Here is a 14,430-nt window from a genome sequence, read left to right as displayed (position 1 = left end):
GGCTTGAATTTCATGATTCAATGGATTACTCAGGTAATAAACTGCTTATCACTTGGCAGTGGCCACCCAGTAGTTGTGCATGCAAATGCCCAAGTCAAAATTCCTGCCCTCAATGAAGTTCTCTAGGGTATCACTAAGCACACTTACATTGGTGAGGTCTTTTAGTTGAAATTGTTGGACACAGGACCACTCCTAGGATGTGAGGGTCCCACTCAAATATTTTTTTCCACCTCATTTTCTACGTAAACATTTTGAGTAACCCCAAATCAGCAGGACAACAATCTAGTGGTCCAACATCATACAATAGCACTCCAGACAGTAGGAGTGAGTGATTCACTTGTCAGATCACCCTCCTACAACCAGAGTTGGGCCACTGGCCCAGAACAACCTCATGGGTGTAAGTTTCTGGGCTCCCTGAGATATCTGGTTGACCCCAAGCACAGGAAAGAGGGTCAAGGTACATTCTGAAGGGGAGAAAGAGGGACCCAAATCCACATGGTTTGCTTGGATCAGGCACCATGCCCAGATGGCACTGCCTCCCTGGTTTGTCCCAGGGTCTGAAAGGTAAAAAAAAATAATAATAATACTTAATAAAATAAAATAAAATAAAATAATCAGTGCTTTCAGTGATTAGACCCACACAGGTCCAAATCTTGGCTTCTTGGCTAAGAGTGTCCTGCCCAGATAGCATGGCCAGCCCTAGACTCTCCCAGACACCAGAGAGGGATAATAGAAAATTCCAAGGAAGGTGCTGCAAAGTGTGAGGCTTCCTAAGACCCTGGCCAAGGAATCTAAAGGACCCTCATACACTCAGATCTATGAATGGTACTGGTTGGAGCTATCTGTTCATCTGAACTATGACGGCAAATATCTCTATGTTGTTTGGCCCTTAGATTCCTTTCAACATAATTTATTTCATGTTGGCCCTTGAAGTACAAGTCTATAGGAATTTCTAGCCAAAACCCATATTGCAAGGTCTGTACCTCTCCATTTATCCAATACAGGTCCCTGTTCTTGTATTTAAAAAGGGAGCTCTAACTCCACAGAGATGAAGACTGCAATCTGTTGCCCATTGGTGGCTTCATCTTTTCTTTCATCTGACCTCTCTTTAGTATCAAACCACAGCATTCGCTTGGATTTAAACACACTCTGAGTTTATAAATGGTTACTTAATTGCTCTGTATCTGTTAGTCTGTTAGCTCTCTGAAAAATGCACCTAGATACAGGGCCTGGCTCATAAAGTGTAAAAAATGCACTCATAATGGAAGCTAAATAGTTCTTTCTTCAAAGAAAGGCCCTTTCACCATGCAGAGCATGAGTCATCTGTAATTGATACTTTGGGAATTTCTATTGTATCTGTTGGCTCCAGAGCATCTAGGCACAATCTAAATTTTTGGATAAAGGCCAGCACAAGCCACCCAAATTTCATGTGTAGAAAGGTGCTTGCTGAATATTTCTGGTGCAATATTGATGCTGTTTTTGTCATTATGAAGGTATTTTCTTCATTATGCTAATTATAGTAGGTCAGTGATTTCGGGCAACTATAATACAATCTGGCAGATGACCATAAAGGAAAGAGAACTGCAATTTAGGAGGCAAAAAATCTCTTGGAAATGTATTGCTTTTCATGTGCACTTAAGGAAATTCTCAAAAGTAGCTTCTATCTATCATCTATCATCTATCTATCTATCTACCTATCTATCTATCATCTATCTATCTATTTTTATTCAGTGATACATGTATTTTATACATCCAAAATTGGTGACACTGCCTGTTCAAATTTAATATATTTTTCTGTTTTTACTGTTTTTTTTTTTTTTTTTCCATAGCTTTGTTGCATTTGGTTTTATTGGATCAATTCTCCATTCTTGAAAATCTCTTCGTCTTGGATTTCTGTTCACCTCTCTTACAATGTCTGTCAATGGCCTCTGTTCTTTATCCTTATCATTCACTGTTAACATCAGCTAGGATGGTCATGTGTGTTCTGTTCTTTTTTTCTTTATAGTCATTATAATTGGGGTTCTCTGAAGACCTGAGAGAGCTGGTGTTTCCCAGGTAGTAAATCAAAGAATGTATTGAGATCATACGGAGAGATATTTTTGAGATAGTTTTTAGAACAACTCTATTTTTTTTCATTTGTGTTTTCTATCCATATCAGTAATCCATAAATCGGATACCTGTGCTATTGAAATATTCATGTCAAGTGACTGGGGTTGTATTGACCAAAGACAGAGGAGTCCTAATTATGCCACCAGAGACCTTGATCCAAGGTGGCATCACTCTACTTGTTAGCACTATAATAGGAGGATTATTCAACCAGTTATAAACCCCACTGAATTCTTCCATCACCCAGGCCCCATTTTGACATCTCGTCCACAGGGATGCCACGAGTCACAGCTCACCCACTGCCTTTCCTGTTCTGTAACTGAGTAACTTTGTCAGAAAAACAAACGAGTGTCATCTGACATAGTTATTTTTAACACAGTTTAATTTGCTTTGCTTCAAAATAGGTTTTAATGCCTTCAGATAGAATTAAAAGGCAAGTCAGTCAGGATTCCAATAACCGATGTATAATCTTAGATCGTGGGGTTCAAAACCCCTATCCCTAGCTATCCTGGTAGGATAAACAATGCAGCAGGGAAAATTTTTCTGGGTCAGGAATGTGCTGAAGGTTTTGTTTTGTTTTGAATAAAAGGTTGTATGTGCTTATGTACTTCATTTTAATAAATTGGAAGTCCTTTGATGCCAACAGTTATGCTTTAGCCATTTTACTGAAGTTCTTGGTCGGTACTCTACATGTAAGAGTGGCTCAACACATGCTTATTCACTCAAAGAAGGAGGACAGAAATGATTTTGGATTATCTCTGTGTTCTTTTTTTCCCTCAAAATCTCAACCCTGTTGGGTTTCAATTCCCTCTTGTTATGCTTCTTTTCTGGGTAAAATCTTTCTCTTTAAGCAAGCAAAAGCAAAAATGAATTTTTGAATAGTTTCACTTATTCGTACTTACTGTTCACATAAGGCAAATCTTACTTTTATTAATTTTCTTTAAATTTTAGAATTACTAAGCAGAAATTATAATAGGATTTTGTAAGTCCCCTTTTGGCCTGGACAGTTTTTCCAATCATCAGTTTATTTGGGGCTAGTGGCCTTTCTGACATTGTTCTTACATGTTTGTTTATATCTATCATTTGTTATACATACAACTTTGGTACCAAAATCGTTCAAATTATGTTTTTTAGAAAGAGGTCTCCTGTTTCAGATATACTGCTTCTTCCTTAAGTTCACATCATAATAAATACTATCCTGAGTGTGTTACTATCCTTTTGAATTGCTGGGATAACATCTATCCTTCACTGTCTTAACCAATCTTCTATGTTGGTTAAGACTAAAATTGATTCTAGAATTTTAGTAGTAGTTTGTGTGGAAGTCAGGCTGTGGTAGGTTATAAAGTGACTGACAGATGAGAATGTGAAAATAGTTAATTGTGGACAACTCATTTAAGCTTGGATATTAGAGGCAGGGGAAAGATAAGTTAACATCTAAGGAAGCTGGCAGGATCAAGTGATGACTTTAAATACAGATTGGACATAAGCATGTTTAAATATTAATGGAAATATCAGAGATGCCTTGCATCTCTAGATGTATGCATCGGGAGAAATGGCTGTGGTCATTGGACTGCTATGTCTTGATAGACTACTATCACACCCTGGATCTACGTTCTACAAAGTCAGCAGAAGTTCTTACTGGTCCTGTTGTCTCTATGCCCCTCAACAAGAATATCAAACCTGTTTTTGCATCTTTTCATCTTGGGATTTGTACTATGGGAAGAGAGTAAGTGAAAATAAAAGGAGAAAGAGAAACTAAAACCAGATCCCATGTCTGCTAGAAGGAATACTTCCTCTGCTAGGATACTCTCCCCAAATTCAATTGGTACCTTCAGGTAGACTTGGCTCATATATATGTTTTACCTTTCCAGCATAGTACTTAAAAATCAAATATGAATGCTTTAAATGGAAGAACAAATGCTCATTCACTCATTTTAATCTATATCACTTCCTGTTATTTTAAACCCTGCCTATAATCTGATGCGCTGAGTACCATTTTAGTTTGCAAATCCTGCTCCTACATTATAGGCATTAATACTATAAATAGAACTGTCAAACCGTCTGATAAAGAGCAGAATGAATTTTCTAAAAGGTACCTGAAAATGTGAAATCTTCCATTACTACCAAGCTTTTCTCCACGCTACTTTTGAATAATCAAGGTATCCAAGGAAAACATGCTTTAAGGATTTCTGGAATGGGGCACCTGGGTGGCTCAGTCGGTTAAGCGTTCAACTCTTGATTTTGGCTCAGGTCATGATCTCAGGGTCGTGAGATTGAGCCCCACCACACCCAGTGTGGAGCCTGCTTAAGACTCTCTCTCTCCCTCTGCCTCTCCCCCACTCCCCCTCTTGCTTGTTTTCTCTCTCTCAAATAAATAAATAAATAGACTTCTGGAATAAAATGATTTTGTTTGGTTTCTGTTAGCTTTATTCAAATGTTTTTGGATGTGTTATTTCCTTTGTGCTTTGGGGTCTCCATGTTTATATTGTCTCTGCTAGTAACACATTTGAAAAAATGACTACTTGCATATTCAGTTTGATTCATGGTTAGGGGTTATTAATGCAGTCACACTGACTGATCCATCATATCTGAAGTTCATCTTATAACCCTAGCTTTTCAGATTGTTATACCATGCAAACAACACCCCCTTAATATTCTCCTCTTTGAATTACTAAGAATTTCTCCTTTGTTCTTCATCATTCCTGATGGAACCAAGCGAACACATTCATAGTTCTGTTTAGATAGTTTTCTTCCTCCGTACCATATTTCATTTAGAGGCCTCTAGCATAGCTACCCTCAGATTACTTTTCTTTCTTTGAGCTTATGAGCTAAACCTTTAATTATGAGTTCAAAATCTTAAGACGTGGTCCAAAACTTCAAATTTGGTTCTTTGACACCATCATCCCCCTACCGTATTACTTTCCGTGCCATCTTTCTTTTTTCTATTTCTATTCACATTGGCAGAAGAAAGAACACTGCCAGTGCCTGTGTCTAAATTTGTCAGATCAAGATATTAAAACCATAACCAGTAGAGGTCTTTCTTAGTTTCTTCTGATGCATAAATCAGCATGACCAGGTGGTAGCCCCTGGGGTTTGAAAAGTTTTCACAGTCTTCCTCTTACAACCTGGATACACCTTCCAAGACAAAAGTAGACCTGAGTCCTTATCCCTCAACCAAAGTACCAGTGGTACCATGTACCATATTCTTTTGGTAAATATATGGTTTTTTAGAACCTATTTGTGTCTGTATTTTCTTCTTCTTTACTCCAGTCTTATTTCCAGTAAAGACTTTTTATTCTTGGCTTCTCTAGGAGCTTTGATTCACCTTCAGTACAGCTTCTACATAGTTCCAGAGGCACAGATATTTGTCACTGTCTTCCTCATCAGTAGTGCAGTCCTTAGCACGCTGCTGACTCTGGCTTTATTTATACTGTTTTACTGCATAAAACAAAATTGTTCAGAGCTCAGAATTCTTCCTGGGGTGATGCTATGATCCCCAATAACTATCGATAGTTTCCAACTTGGATGGTGTTGATCAAAAAATAATTATCATTGATTCCCTTTTCATCTGGTCTGACATAGAGACACACAGTCACTGAAAATGGATAAGAAGGGCTAGGTTTCTAGAAGAATCTAAATTTTACCAGACTTTAAATTATATCTTGGCTTTGATTTTGAAAGAATATTGGCAAAATTTCTGATTCAGTTACTCCTCATCGAAGTTAAATACAAAATAAAAATAGAAAAAAATCCATGAGAGAAAGGCAATTAAATATATGTTAAAAGGGAAAAGTAAATTATAGATCGTAAAATGAATATATATGTTGAAATAGGAATAAATAAAATGATTACTATGTTAGCAAAATAAATATCTTAAAATAACTATCTACACTATTGTGAATTACACTGTAATATATTGGAAATGACAAATAATTTGGTAAGATTATAAATGGTTGTCAAATAAAAAAATTAAAACAATGCCTTGGCATGTATATTTTATATTTAAAAAAGAATCATCTTCTATCTTCTTTCCTTATGCAATAATTTTTTTTATAGCTAAGGAGTTCCCTCCTGAGAAACAGAAATCCAAAGAGGATTTAATTCACCTGCTGAGTAACATTTAATCACACAGCTGGTCAGACATCAGTTTCCCATGGCTTCTGATGCTTTGTGTGGGTTTTACATTATGGAAGTTGGGAAGGGCATTTTTGAATATATCACATTTGTAAATTTGCAAACATAAATATTATTCTCAGAAATTCTTTTGGTGCCAGGACAGGAAAGTAAGCCTGGGAGCTGGAGCATTACTTGTAAGTAATCATTCTTTATTTGGAAAACTGAAAAAGTGCTAAGAAATTTGTATCATTCTGTTCAGCATTTAGTGTTAGAGGTGGGAGCTAAATATTTTCCCAATAATTTAACTATAGCTCTAAGTTAAATAGGAAAAGATGGAAAAAAGAAGATGCAATCACAATAGCCAATATGATGGAAAAAGTGATTTCCCAAGAAAAAATAAATATATAGGAAGACACACACACACACACACACACACACACAAGGCAAGTGTATATATCATCATTTTAGGAAATACATTTTTCATATTCTTTTTGTTTCAGACAATTATAAATATGTCTGTCCATCCATCCATCCATCACCTATCTATGTACATATGTTTATATATTTACCTAGAGTCATTTCAAATGTACTGATCTATATTTTTATTCAATTAGTGACTAACAATAACTAACTAACACAATCCCTATTGCCCTATTGCTTCCTCTGTCTCCCCACCTACATAGTGTAGAGTTTGTGGAAAGCTGTGTTAGCTTTAAACAAAGAAATCCTGTACTTTTTTGCCCTGCATATAATTCTTTATTTTGACAAAAAAAAAATTATTTTGGATTTTTTATAGGTATTTCAACTGTTTCAGCAGAAAAGCTTTTATAGATATCTGTGCCTTAAGTGGTAGTACGCTCAGTGGTTTTAAACTGATTTGAAACACCGACACTAGGATAAATTTCTCAGTTCTGCAAATTACTAAGACATCGTTTAGTCATCAATAAATAAGAATAACAGTAATAACACTTGCCTCATAGGGGCCTTGTGCCTATCACAGAGTCAGCATCAAATAAATTCTAGCTATTGTTATTCACAGAGAAATCAAAGGACTATACGTTTTACAATATTCTTCCCTTGTAAGTTTTGTCCAACATTATTCAGCTAAATTGCATTTACAGAGCTGATTGAAAAAGAAAGTTTGTCAGGTAGAAAAAAGAAGCAATGCAAAGATGGGAAATGAAATGAAAAGCAGATGGACCCTCAGAAGTGACTGAAATGAGTGGCAGTGAAGAGTCAAACACATGCACACTTACGGAGCTGCCCAAGTCGGGCTTTTTCTTTTTTACCAAACAGACGTCCTATTGAAGACTTGATTCCCTTCTTCTTGGGGGCTTTGTGAAGAGAGTCTTGGCTGCTATTGGCACTGCCAAGCCCAAGGCTTTCTGGCTCAAGGGAGGCAGACAAACTACTGCAAAACACAAAAGAGAGCAAACTGCTCGTCCCACAAAGTACTAAGACTTGTTCCTTTAGAAAGGGACAAACAGAAGAACACTTATTTTCTCCCTTTCCTCCCACATTTGCTCTTACGCATATCGAAGTTTGGTTTTTCTCAGCCTTAGGGACTTGAGCCTCCAAATTTTTTCTAGAAAAGATTATTTTTGTTCTAAATGTTTTCCCCCTTATTTCTGATACGATCTCAAATGAATCAATGAACACAGGTTGGCTTATTCATTGCATGTTAAATGACCTTCCATTCTTTAGCATGTGACCCTTTCCCTATTTCCTTCTCAGAGCTTATGTTTTTTTACAGTCATAAACATAATGACCTATGATAAGACATTTAAATTTAACTAACAATGAAATTTAAGCTGCTATTCCAGCCCACATCTTTACTGGGGTTTCTTCTAGCCATCTTTCTCTCTCCCAGTTTTGGAGTCTAAATCGTTTAATTTTAAATCATCTAGGAAGGATTTAGAAGCAAATAATCATATGCTCTAGTGATCACTTTTTGTTTTTTCTTATAGTTCTCAGGTATTCTTTTAGGTACATGATACACTGAAATGAATTCCAAGCAGCTGCTTGAGGTTCCATTCCTGGTCAGTGTAACTGACACCGTATTAATAGGAGAGGTTCAATATATATTGCTATCTATTCTACAGCTGCTAATGTGACAACACCATGATGAATTACTTTACTTATTTGTCCTAATTAATGAGTTCACATTCTCTAAACTCCAAACCAATAGCTTTCACATGTTAAAATATAATTCACTCTTTTCTTGGAAGGTGAAAGCATATATTTTGAAATTGGAGTAACTTTTGTTTTCCACATTAGAAATTAAAAATAAGCAAAACAGAAAGACAAAAAATGCCTGCCAGCACAGAAAGCTCTGTTTTCAAATATAGTCGTTGTAAAACACATACTATTTAGAAGACAGATTCTTACCTAAGTTATTAATACTAAGTCATTATGTTCAGTTATATCAATTATGTTTCTTGAGACGCTGCAATTGATAAGAATGTAAAAGGCCATGTATTTAAGATGTGAATTGCATGCTTAGATTTATTTATGCCATTAATTCTCATGGAGATCTGCTTGCAATTTTGTAGGCTGACAGAAAGGACCACAGGATGAGTTACTGTGAAAAATGGGTATTTTCTCTTACCTTTTCTTTTAATATTTTGGCAAAAATATCATTTTTTTTCTTACGAACTTTCTGCCTGAGTAGCTGTTCTAGCCAGCAGCACCAGTACCTGGAGGGTGGTATACATACCTGTCTGCTAAAAGTAAATGATGTGCAATTATGGACTTTTCAGACCCTAATTACTCTTACACCTAAGCCAAATTTATAGTCTTGTCCTAGAATCCCTTAATTTTTCTGTTATTCTTCCTAATAAGTCCTTCCATTAGCCTGACTTTATTTTAATAGGAAATATCCACTAAAAATAGAAGAGTTCGTATCATCCATATTGGCTAATAAGACCACAAATATACAGTCAATTTTAAAACTAAAAATTTGATCTCAGAATGCAAATTTTTTTTCCACAAGTGATGTTGGGGAGAGGGAGCAGGGCAATACCTTAATGGAGAGCTAGAGCTCAAATAAAATTTCTCATATAAATGTTTAAGCAGTCAATTTGACAACACTGAAAGAAAGAGGAGTATTTTCCGAAGGAGAGCAGGCCTTGTGCTGTGTGTTGGGAGAGTCGTACCTTCGGGCATCATTGTGGTAGGAGGAGGGAAGGGTGTGAGTCATCCTGATGGCTCTAGGGGTAGGGGGAGGAGAAGTTTCACATTTAATTGTTGCTTTATCCTCCCGACCATCTTCTTCCACCACTGCAATCTAGAAGCGAAAACAATACATTCAGATGAACTCTTTCTAGATTTCAATGGAAATGGATGGAAATGGAGAAATCATTAAGCAAGGCTATTTGAGTAATTCTAATACAAAAACAAAATAAAAAACTTGGGGCAAATAGGTCTTACACTTATAAATTCACATTATTGAAGAGTGTGTGTCATAACTGTTTAAAAATAAAGACATTCCAGTTTGAAAAAAAAAAAAAAAACCCTTGGATACTTTACACAAAAATATTATTTCAGAGTAAATAAACACCATAGATCAGTATCCAGGGACTATAAGAAAGCTATCCTGGAATCCATTTCAATATATCAGGAATGTAAATGTTTTATAAAAAGTTACTGAACACATATTTGAGCTAATTCACTAAAAAAAGTATGCATAGTCAGGTTATCATAACATGGATATCTTTTACATAGATTTTTGAAGTGAGAAGAGAAGGTGGCAAAAATACAACTTTACCAGATAAAGTGTATTAAATCAGGCTAATGAAATGTGTTCCAGATGTTTAAAAAAATGAGTGGCAATTTATTAGAAAAAAAAAGTCTTGCAAATTGTTTCATTTCACTACCTCTCATGGGAATGTGGACAAAGGCATACAGAAACCAGAAGATGGGGTGGAAGGGATTTCTTTAAATAATTTAGTTCAGAATCCAGAACAATTCAGGATACCATAAATTTTGTCAGAGACAGACATATAAAACTGCATGACAGTCAGACTTTTCAACAATCAAATTGATTGTAAAGAGGTATTTTTTTACAACAATCCTGCATTTTTTTCACGGCATCACTGTGCATTGAAATACATACATATAGAGGGAAAGATTGTGGAAAGCATAGTTAGAAGATACAGTTCTGGAAGTTCTGATGACAAAAAGTTAGCAATATGGCTATAGCAAAAATTTTAAAGCTGTTTATCATCTTATGTCTACATAATGCCTTGCTTTGTTTCTATGTTGAGCTATTATGCATAAGTGTGTTTATATATGATATACGATAAAGACCTCATGTATTGGAGAAACTTAATTAAATTGTTTGACTGGGCTTTTGTCATCCAAGCCTAGATTACTTGTAACAGTTCATGTAGGCATCTTTATAGGATTTCCTCTTTCCATTTCAATGAGTATAGTGCCACCGGAAGAATCTTTTTCAAGAACTACTTTCAGCATGAGGTTAACACTCTGGAAAACTCTTCCTAAACTCACCTCTCATTTAAATTCATAAAGTACGTTTCCAAACTCTACCTAATATGTGTTTATGTCTTCACAGTCCCATGGTCTAGCCGTAATTGTTTTCTGTGATTATTTCTGCTAAGCCTGACCCTTCTGCTTCCAGAGTTTTTCCTCTGAAACACCTCTTAAAATGCCTTATTCTCTCCACACCACCAGTCAAATATGCCAACTGTCCAAATACCAGCTTTTAAAAACATCATACACAAACTGTTTGTCTGAATAATGCTTGGAGCTTACACTGTATAAATAAAATAGAGGAGAAAGGGTTTGGAATCAGAGATGGATTTGAATTCTGATTTCTCTTACTTGTTGAATGACACGTGCTAATTACTTACCTTCTCTAAGATTCAATTTCCTCATCAGTAAAATGGATGTGATAATACTTATCTTAAAGTGTTCTTTTGAAGTGCAAATGGAATCACACCTATAACTCCTTAGCCTGATACACAACAATTTCTAGTTTGTGGTCTTTCCATGACCTACTTTTTTTTACCAACCATTTCTTTACCCGCTGAATTCCCTGAGCCTGCATTCCTGTATGGGACCTTCCTTTGTGACTTTTTTTCTTATACCCACTGAACTTCTTTTACATCCATCATGTACTCAGATTTCTTTCTATATTCCTAGAATAATCCTTTTAAGTGGTAGAGGAAGTCAGAGACAAAGAACCTTATGCATGATAAATTTGACAGTTGAGAACCAACTGGTAGTATCACGGAGAAGATACTATAGGAAGATAGATGTTAACTCAAGAAAAAAAAAATTCCATCAATCTAAGCCACACAAATACAGATTTCTTTAATTTAAAAAAGACAAAAAAAAAAACAGTTTTCTGGTTCCTGAAGTGTTTGGAAATAGTCTATCACATCTTGATGATGCTGAAAAATAGATTTATGCACTAGATAGTAGGTTGAATCTTTGAAATCTTTCCCATCCGATATCCCATGAGTCTGAGCTCTGCTGTTCTCAATTATCTAACAAGATGTCATTTTGTGAATCAGCACTAGAGTCAATTTTGTTTCTCATTTCCAATACTTATTCTATTTATGTCACACCAAAGAGGAAGGCCGCAGATTAATTATATTTTTATAAGTTCTATATTCTTGATGCTCTGGCATCTGGTGCCATGCTGACCCAGGACAGAATGTTCCTCTCAGGGCTGGCTAATTCCTAGAGATAGCAAACAACTTCCCTGGAGTGTGCCTTTCATGTGCACATCAATCAATCTAGACCAGCCGCCAAATCATACTCTCTATCTGGCTCTTACACTTCAGGAGGCAATATTCCTCTGCCTTAATTATCCCAGGCCAAGAATCGGACAACTAGAGATGGCCCCAATACCTAGAACCCACCGACATGATTAAAACTAGCCAATCCTAAGCCTGCTTACCCTGCCTTGCCTTTCCAACAGAAACCACAATAAAGCTCCTACTCATCCTTTCTCCTAGCTCTTTCTGCTTCAGGACCTCCTCTGGTACTTCCTTTTGCCTCTGCATAGCAGGGCATGCCCTTCCTCTGGGGAAGTGTGAGTAACAAACTCTCTTTTCATTGACAGTGGTCTCCTGATCTGTTGGTCTCACATACCTGAATAACAGTAAAACCTACATTTAAAAACAAGCAGCATTATTCTAGCATTGACAATAAACAATCTAATTCTAGGATATTTAGACCACATAATCTAACCATTACCCTAAAAAGCATAAACAATTTTATTTTGAGGCATTTGTTCTTATAATCATATTTACACAATTGAATAACACTTAAATTCTTTTAATATTTCTTTTTATGTTACTAAAATGGTTCAACTAATGGGAATATAATTTTAAAGCTTTCACAGAAAAACAATATTCAACTAGCAATCATATAAAAGATATTTACAGTACCTTTCTCCGATGTTTCCTTAGATCACTTGGCTGTGATTGGCAATAATAAAAACAACATAAAACAGAACTAATTAATGAGTACCATTTGACCATGTTACAAGTTTAAACAGTATTCTATAACTTGACTGTCTTGTTTTTTCATTCCATTGTTTTCTAAATAAATGTCTTTAACCATCACAGAAGGACTCCTCTTTAGAGTGACTTCAGAGAGGAACCTTCTTAGATGGAATTGGTAGGGGGCATGTCCACATGATGGGGTCAAACATATGTGTATGAGATCTGAGACATGGAACCATAGGGAATAGGAAGCACATATGGAGTGATCTAGCCAGAAATAAATATGGGACTATATCCTCCCAAGAAAACATAAATGGAGCATGAGCAGGGGGGAGGGGCAGAGGGAGAAGCAGACTCCCTGCTGAGCAGCAGCCGAGCCTGACTAGGGAGGGGCTAGAGCCCAGGACAAGATCTGAGCTCAAGACCTGAGCCAAAGGCAGCCACTTAACTGAGTGAGCCACCCAGGCGCCCCTATTTTAAAAATATTTTTAATATCAATATTCTGAGCACAGAATAGAGGACTCAGTGGTTTAAGAAGGTAAGTAAGAAGGTAAAAGTTTCCTTTTTTAAAAAATTTTGCCATTTTTCTTTTATGTTGACTTTATTGTATGGAAGTCCATAATCATAAAGAGTTTGAATGTGAAAAATGCTGCCACACCATAAAAATGGTTTTCTGTTTCAATTCTCAATTGTAAAATTAAAGAAAGAGACATTTAACTTACATACATAACAAATTTTGTAAAAATAAAATTAAAAAAAATTATAAGGTAGTTTTTGCCTAGAGGTGAGAGCATTTTATATATATAGATATAGATATAATTTCTTTATAAATATGTGCGTATGTGCATTAATATAAATCAATTCCAATGGAAATAATTTTTACAATTTATTAGCTACAATACATATTACTGCAACATTTATTAAAGATGTCATTTAGAAAATGAATTAAAATTTTTTCTTCAGATATTTTACACACATACATACACACACAGAGATAGATACTGTGACACTTTTTATAGAAGCTTCACAGCCTTCTGACTATATTTAGAAACACTGTATACACTTCATATTCTTCTGTAGTATCAATTTCTCCTCCATTTGTTATATTTGTGCTAGTTTTATACTGTATAAAACTATTATTTCACCTATTTTTTAAATTAATTTCTATCCCCAAACTCATTTTAATTAGAATTTTATTATTTTAATAGTAAAGTTTTAATATTCATTACAAAAACAGAATTTTACCTCCAAAAACAGTTCAGAATATTTAAATCTTCATTACTGTCATTTAAACGTTATTTCCAGGTAATCACACACACACACACAAGGGACAGAATTGCACATGCTTTTGTGCCAGCAAATTTGAAGAAAAAATCCAGCTCCACTTACTGTGTTGAACATGAGCAATTTACTCATGCTCTCAAACCCCAGTTACCTCTGCTCTCTGTTGAGGTGATGCCCTCAGACTTGCAGATGTTATCATGAGATTTAAGTGGCTAACCATCATAGCACTCAGTAGTCATTCCCATCATTTCTTCCAGAGGTTTCTCTATATTATTTTTAGCAAAGGCATTTTGATTTTCTCTCAATTATATTCAGGGTACCTCCTAACTTAGGTTTCTAACTATTAATCCCAAATATAAAAATAAATGAAACAAAGAATTAAAGAATAAAGAAGGGTAAAAATGTTGACATGAAATTCTAAAACAAAATTGGGAAATTGTTGCTCTTA

General features: G+C 35.5%; 1 protein-coding gene across 21 annotated transcripts in view; it reads right to left on the bottom strand.

Annotated features, from left to right (window-relative positions):
* The window catches only part of PPFIA2 (PTPRF interacting protein alpha 2), a 469,533-nt gene that overhangs the window by 62,729 nt on the left and 392,374 nt on the right, over positions 1–14,430 (bottom strand). For all 21 annotated transcript variants that reach the window (XM_032393724.1, XM_032393725.1, XM_032393729.1 and 18 more), the window contains 3 exons: positions 12,642–12,671; positions 9,378–9,508; positions 7,479–7,633 (listed from right to left, as the gene is read on the bottom strand). In XM_032393724.1, coding sequence (XP_032249615.1) covers positions 7,479–7,633; positions 9,378–9,508; positions 12,642–12,671 — 316 coding nt within the window. The remainder of the gene's footprint in view (positions 1–7,478; positions 7,634–9,377; positions 9,509–12,641; positions 12,672–14,430) is intronic.

Source organism: Phoca vitulina, unplaced genomic scaffold (assembly GCF_004348235.1).
Source record: "Phoca vitulina isolate PV1807 unplaced genomic scaffold, GSC_HSeal_1.0 scaffold76, whole genome shotgun sequence".
NCBI lineage: Eukaryota > Metazoa > Chordata > Mammalia > Carnivora > Phocidae > Phoca > Phoca vitulina.
The sequence above is the reverse complement of the archived record's forward strand: the minus strand, read 5'-3'. Positions and strand labels throughout refer to the sequence as shown.